The sequence below is a fragment of the Rhinatrema bivittatum genome, chromosome 13, assembly GCF_901001135.1.
Source record: "Rhinatrema bivittatum chromosome 13, aRhiBiv1.1, whole genome shotgun sequence".
Classification (NCBI taxonomy): domain Eukaryota; kingdom Metazoa; phylum Chordata; class Amphibia; order Gymnophiona; family Rhinatrematidae; genus Rhinatrema; species Rhinatrema bivittatum.
Window position 1 is genome coordinate 3,389,780 of NC_042627.1, and position 7,857 is coordinate 3,397,636.

Sequence of the window (7,857 nt, forward strand, 5' to 3'; positions counted from 1 at the left end):
AGGTCCTGCTGTTGAAAATGCTCATTTTCTTAGCGAGGATTTGGCCGGTGGGGCGTACAGGGAGCCTTTGTACGCTCTCCTGACTGGTCTGACTGAAGTGTGTGGATGGAGTTGAATACTGAGCTTGAGAGGGGCGATGTTGTGGGTGTCCTTGTGGATCACAGGACACATATAAATTACTAGGTGAAAAATACTGCCAAATATAAGGTCTATTTGCTGATGAATACAAATACTGCTTCAAAGGGAATAAGGTCAAAGCCAAATTAATATTCATTCAGACCTCTGAGAATTATTTATTTATCAACATGTTTCAAGCTGTCCTAAATTAAAAGATATATGTGTGGTGGTGGAATAGCAGCTGCATCCATGCCATCATGGACTGACTGGTCTGTTCCGAATCTTTCTTACATTGCTATCTTTCTGGAGAAAGAATGGGCCAGATCCAATAGTACTTGAGGAGATAGATTCTGCTGTTATCCATGGTATAGACCATAGACTCTCATCTTAGTCCTTGGAATGCATCTAGACATTCAGGATTTCAGGATATCCTGAATAAATATGAATGAGCTTGATTATTAGGCACTGCCTGCATTGAATGCTAATCAATCGCAAGCCTTATCATAAGATATATACAGAAAATGTGATTGCCTAGGTGTTTCCCAAGAACTAGATTGAGCATTTCTTGTCTAAATCATCTCTGCACTGATGAGTAGGAATAATGGGGCAGATTTTCAAAGCCCTATGCCGGGCCTATTTTCAAAAGTCCCAGCTGTGCGCATAAAGCCCCGGGAAGCGTGTAAGTTCCAGGACTTGACAAAAGGGGTGGGGTGTGGGTGGGGTGAGGCCGGAGCCTGTGTACTTTGGCCTACAATGGTCATCTACCAGGTGTCCACAGGTTATTAAAAAAAATGGCAGCAAGGGTTATTATGGACCATTCAAGGCAAGATTCTATAGCATCTCTTTAAAAAAGGATTGCATTGGTTACCTATACAATCTTGATGTAAATTTAAGATGTTAGTGCTAGCCTTCAAGATATTGATGGGAAAATGGCGGCCATATATAAAGAAACAATTGAAATAGAAAAAATTGAGCAGGATAGAGAGATCTCAACATCAGTTTCAGTTCTAACAGCCATTCATCAAAGCTTTTCATCATGTTAGGCTCCAGAATAGAGCTTCCTCTATGGTAATTCTAACATTGTAGAATGAATTACCTTTGACAATCAGGAAAAACAAGAATTGAATTTTTGAAAGAAATTGAAAACATGGCTTATGACTAATGATATGACTTGAGAGAGGGAACAGTAATTTTATGTGTTAAGTGATGAAGATGATGATTGTTTTACTAGTTTCTATTTTGTAATTGTTTAATTGTTAGACATCACTTTGATCAATTAAAATTTTAAATCAGGAAAATGATTCACAAATTAATTAAAATAATTAAATAAAAATAAATCTCTGAACTGATCTTCATTTATAAGAGACAGCTTTGCCACTACTCTGATCTGTAAGTGCATAATCGATGTATTTATTTACTTACTTATTTATTTATTTATTTATTTTTAAATGTAGCTGCCACGTTAGCCTATGGCTAACCGGCTTATAATTAACTACAAACATAATTGCATATATAATTTGGAATCCAAAAAGTTTCCCAAGTCCCACAACTCCCAAGGAAAGGGAAATACATTTCTTTGCAAGAGAAAAGCTTCAAGGAGTTTTCACTATTTTTCAGGCTTATACATAAGGTGAGTTCAGCCAAACGCACAGAATACACATTTTGTGAGTGTAAACCTTACTTCTGAGGAAGAAAGGAGTTTCATGATCCTAAAAATGTGCACTCAAAAATGTGCAGACTACTTATTGTCCTTGTGTGGAAATTCTATGCCAATTAGGGCATCAAGCAGTAATCTCCAATGCAGAGATGTTCACTGGCCTAATCCAGGTTTTCTTAGCCCTGGAAATGTAACTCCTGCTCAGAGCTGGAGTAAAGATTTCAGTGCACAAAACTGCAAATTTCTGCTGCTTTCAAACAGGGAGGGAGCTCCGGGTAAAGTTTACAGAGAAGAGCAACCAAAAAAAAAAATTAATAGTAATAATATTTTTAAAAATCCACCAAAACCAGGTAGGATCAGGACCGATGAGATGATATGGCAGCAGGGAGGGGTGCTTGACTGAGTGTTCTGATTAATTTAGACAGTCTTCAGAGGCTGCATGCACCCTCCCTGTTGCTAAAGCCGGTGCTTTGCTGCCATATTTGTTTAAAATGTATGTTTGGTTTTAGCTGCATGCATATGTTCTAGTCGGTGCCCTTTTTGTAAACTTCTAATGTATTAGCATAGCATTAGCTTAATGCATCGGAATAAAATGAACATTTCACCTTTGTGTAATTAAACTGTGCACTAAATTACAGTTTTAATGCACAGGTTACTGCAACTCCCTGTTAATGAGGCTGGGTTCTTCCACTGAAATTGATGCAAGACAAAGACCACATGATCACCATCCCTAGAGATCCTCTGTGCCTGCCTCATTCTGTCTTGAATTTTGTTACTGCTAATTAAAAATGGATCTAGAGTGGAAGGGCTTAATTCACCTCTGATTTATTTGGGCCCCAGTGTGCAAATATCCAAGCCTTCATTTTTGCCTGACATTTTTATCTCCAAAGAGCTCTAGAGATTGTGTCCCTAGAGTCTTACAGTCTCAGTATAAAACATTTCCATGATCCAAGCAAACGTATCAGAGACAGCAAGAGAGATAAATTCTCCTTCCTCAGATCCGATACCAGAGATTCTTCTTTTTAATAAGAACATACGAGTTTCCCATCAGACATGCTGAATGAACGTTCTACTAATGTTACATCACATCGTCAAGACCAGTGCTTCTCTGGGTGGTAAGTAAACCTGCATGAGGTTCTAACAAATGTTTAAGTAGAGAAAAGCTGAATCTTTCCCTGCATTATCTAATCTTCACAGACCTCCAAAAATCTTTCCTCCCTTTATCAGATAGAACTGTCACTTGCAGAATGTATTCACTCACCATTCATCCAGCTTCTGACTCAGATGAAATATTTTATAATGGCCCTGGCCTCCGCTACTGCTATTCACAGTAACAGAAGCTGTGGGATGTGAGTGAATGGGGATTGCGTCTGCCTCATGAGGAAAATGTCAACAGATACCACATGGAAATTTCTCATGTTCTTTTGTTCTTATATTAATTTCACTGTTACTATTCAAACTAGCTTTTAAAGTAGAACAAAGGGGAAAGCCGACAGTCGCTCAGCAGCGCATGGTTCAGAGAGAGGTATCTTTAAAGGATACTAATGATGCATTAGAATTAGGGCATCCCGACAGTGAGGTTCCAATAATAGGAAAAGTAGTCCAAGTGCCAGTAGCTACCCGGGTCCCACGGCCGGGATGCACAACACATTTTTCAAATAAAATGGAAGCTAATCTCTTCTTCAAAGCAGTCCTGAAACTTAAAAATCAAGCCACTGTACAAAATTTTAATTCAAATTAATAATTTATCATAGGCATAGTGGAGAAACTAATATTTATTTATTCAAATTTGGATTCTGCTTATTGTGACTCAAAGTTGATTACCCAGTAAGCTTTATGATAATAGTACATTTAAAAAGTTGCAATTCATTGTCATAAATAATAAAGATCAACAGTATAAAAACTATTGAAATCATTTTTGGGGTCAACTGGTGCCATTTTAGCATACAGCACTTGCAGAGCGATTGATCACTCCTGTCCCATTTCCACTCCTGGGCAGTGGAAGTCAGGCCTTAAAACAAACATTTCTAAGATGATAAACTCCCAGAATCATTTAAAATGGCAGTCAAAAGATCAAGAATAATTCATCTTTTGGGCACTCCAAATATATAGTGATATCAGTTATATAGAAGTACTAGAAATGATCTATTAGAAATGCAAAATATACCTGTTCCAAGAAGAATGTACATAGCATACATTATCTCCTATATATATATATATATTACATTCATAAATTTTCTTTTTTATTTTAGTAAATAATGTTCAATCACCGTATGGACGTCAGAAATCAATCCTCAGTGACTGAGTTCATTCTCTTAGGACTCACCAATGATCCAGAGCTGCAGATTCTGCTCTTCATTTTATTTTTATTGGTTTATATAATAACTGTGGTGGGAAATCTGAGTATGCTTTTCATCATTACTCGAGATCCACATCTTCAGACTGCCATGTACTTCTTCCTCAGACACCTGTCCTTTGTAGATCTCTGTTTTTCCACAATTATTGTCCCTAAAGCATTAGTCAATTTCCTATCCGAAAGAAAAGCCATTTCTTTCCTTGGCTGTGCAGCTCAAATGTTTTTTTCTGCTGGAATGGGAGGGTCAGAGGGATTGATTCTTGCTTTTATGTCTTATGATCGCTATGTCGCCATATGCAACCCGCTGCTTTATACAGCTGTAATGACAAACAAGGTTTGCATTTGTTTGGTAACCAGTGCGTATATTGGTGGCTTCCTTAATTCCTTGATACAGACCATCTCTACCTTCAGTCTGTCCTTCTGCAGATCTAATCAGATCAATCATTTCTTCTGTGACATCCCTCCCCTGTTAAAGCTTTCCTGCTCGGATACGTCACTGAATGAAATCTTACTGTTTGTTATTGCTGGCAGTATTCAGGTGGGCACCCTTTTGACCATACTGCTCTCTTATGCTTACATTCTCTCCTCCATCCTGAGGATGCGCTCTGCAGAGGGGAGGCTGAAGGCCTTCTATACCTGTGCCTCACACTTTCTCTCTGTGACCTTGTTCTATGGCGCTGTGATGTTCATGTACATGCGGCCCAGTTCACAGCACAGTTTAGATCAGGACAGAGTGGCATCTGTGTTTTACACGGTCGTAATCCCCATGCTAAACCCCTTGATATATAGTCTGAGGAACAAGGATGTGAAAGAAGCCTGGAGGAAAGTAATAAATGGGAAAGTTAATATTTTACATCAGTTTTGCGGCAGTAACTTTTTTTGTCACAGAGAGTGAGGGTATCAGACAATTTATCATTAATATAAAGTTATGCAGCTTAACTTGTATACCCTTGAAAGTGAAGGGGGCAGGAATTTTAGCTTTAATAGAAAGTTAAACCGCATTACTCATGTATCCTAGGTACTGAGAGAAGCAGACACTTTGGGGAAATATTCAAAGAGCTGAAGCTCCTAACTTTTGGCATTAGGTCCTTAAATTGGCCTTTTTGAACATTTATTATTGCTGAGTGCTCAAATTTAGGATCCTAGTTTCCTTAGCCTCCTCGGTCTAGGCTTATATTTTATTTAACTCTTTTCTATACCGGAGGCAGTGAGTTCCAGAGGGTGGGCCCGGCTGTAGAGATTGCTTGTTTTCTTAAAGAGGTTTTTACCGGAGGAGCATAAAGAAATCCTTTGTAGGCGTGTCTGATAGGTCTTTGTGATGTGTGAAGGCGGAGTTGCGAGCTTAAATTGAGATGGGCAGTGCCAATAATGTCTTTGTGGATCATCATTAACGTTTTGAAGTCGATCCTGGATTTTATAGGGAGCCAGTGAAGGCCACTTAGAATCGGTGTGATGTGGGCTCTTTTATTTGAATTAGTGAGTAACCTCGCCGCTGCATTCTGGACCATCTGTAGGGGTTTGATAGTTGTGGTAGGAAGGCCTAGGAGGAGTGAGTTGCAGTAGTCTAGCTTTGTAAGAATGATAGACTGGACTACTAAGCGGAAGTCACTGAAGTGCAGGAGGGGTTTCAGATTTTTGAGCACTTGAAGTTTGAAAAAACATTCTTTAGTAGTGTTAAGGACGAAGGATTTTAAGTTGTATAGATTGTCGAGTCGCACCCCTAAGTCTCTGACCAAGGGGGAGTGGTTGATGAATGATTTTGCGAATTGGGTTGCGCTTTGGGAGTTGATGAGAGTGTGATTTTCGTCTGGCGAGATGATGAGGATTTCAGTTTTATTTGAATTGAGGATAAGGTTCAAGCTGGAAAGCAAAGTATTGATAGACTGTAGGCAATTGTTCCAGTGTGACCAGGTTTTTTGCAGGGATTCAGTGATAGGAAGGAGTATTTGAACGTCGTCAGCGAAAATGTAATACTTTAGTTTGAGGCTGGAGAGTAGGTGGCAGAGTGGTAGCAGATAAATGTTAAAAAGTGTGGGGGAGAGTGATGATCCTTGTGGGACTCCTCGGTTTGATTTGATTGGGAGTGATTCTTTGTTATTGATCCTGACCTTGTAGAATCTATTCTCCAGGAACGATTCGAACCAGCTATGTGCTTCTCCTTGAATTCCTATATCAGATAGCCGTTCCAGTAGGATGGCATGATTAACCGTGTCGAATGCTGCAGATAGGTCGTGAAGGGCGAGAAGGTAAGGTTGTTTTCTTTCAAGATTGAGAAGGATGGTGTCGGAAAGCGAAGAAAGTAATGCTTCCGTATTTTGTGATTTCCTGAATCCGAACTGGAAAGGGGAGAGTATGTTGTTCTCCTCCAGGTATTCAGACAGTTGTTTGTTTACGAGTCTTTCCATCACTCTTGAGATCAAAGGAAGGTTGGCTATTGGATGGAAGTTTGCAGGGTCATCTGTTGAAAGGTTAGGTTTTTTTAGTAAAGGTTTTAGGATAGCTATTTTAAGTTGTTCTGGAACCTTTCCTTGAGTTTAAGAGCAGTTAATGACACATCACTATCAAACCCCTACAGATGGATTATGCTCCTCCGGTAATGACATTAACTGCTCTTTAACTCAAGGAAAGGTTCCAGAACAACTTAAAATAGCTATCCTAAAACCTTTACTAAAAAAACCTAACCTTTCAACAGATGACCCTGCAAACTTCTGTCCAATAGCCAACCTTCCTTTGATCTCAAGAGTGATGGAAAGACTCGTAAACAAACAACTGTCTGAATACCTGGAGGAGAACAACATACTCTCCCCTTTCCAGTTCGGATTCAGGAAATCACAAAATACGGAAGCATTACTTTCTTCGCTTTCCGACACCATCCTTCTCAATCTTGAAAGAAAACAACCTTACCTTCTCGCCCTTCTCGACCTATCTGCAGCATTCGATGTCCGCTAAAGCTTTGGAAATGGTGTTTGGAATGGAGAGTAGGAGATTGGAGGGTATTGCGTCTAATGGATGCGAGGACGGTTTGAGCTTTTTGAGAATTAATTCGATTTCCATTGAAGAAGGTGTCTCGAAAGATGTTAAGTTGAACTTCTTGGATGGTGTTGAGGAGCTAGAGGGCAGTGTTGACGGCTGTGGGGTGGAGATAGGCTTAATTATGCTAAAAATTGTTCCCCAGTTATTATTATTCATTAAACTTAATATACTACATGTGAAAACAAATTATCCAGGTGGTTTATAGTGTAAAATAACCATAAATATAAACAGATTATCCAAACAAATTCCAAAAATATCTATTGGTTTACAATAGAAAATAAATATGAAACATCAACAAATGATTCACGCAAATTCACAATACTACATTGGCAACACATATAAAAGTGCCATGCTAATAAAATTGTCTGTATTTCAATCTATGGGCAAACTGCTGAATAGACCCTACTAATGGAGGAGGATGAGCCAGCCCAGTTTGAAGCTGTAACTGCTGCATGCCTGTGGGGAGGATATACCTAGCTGGGGACTGAGAAATAGGGATGTGCATTTGGGAAATAGGAAATTACATCAACAGTTTCTATTTTGCTTTGAATCGTTTTCAGAATGAAACAATTTAAATTCTGATCTGGGCATTGGTCTTGTCCATGGATATCCCCAGAATGAGTAAGTAGGGGCAGGGGTGGGAGTGATGGGTGGTAGGGACAGGAGGCAGCAGGAAGCTCTGTTACTTTTCTTT

At 39.2% G+C, this 7,857-nt stretch overlaps 1 protein-coding gene across 1 annotated transcript; it reads left to right on the plus strand.

The window, feature by feature from the left end:
- The first annotated feature begins 4,047 nt into the window (after positions 1-4,047).
- On the plus strand, positions 4,048-7,216 carry LOC115075281 (olfactory receptor 1019-like). Its single transcript, XM_029575573.1, has 2 exons — positions 4,048-4,956; positions 7,190-7,216. The coding sequence occupies exons 1-2, from the start codon at positions 4,048-4,050 to the stop codon at positions 7,214-7,216; spliced, it is 936 nt and encodes a 311-aa protein (XP_029431433.1).
- The last annotated feature ends 641 nt before the right edge of the window (positions 7,217-7,857 follow it).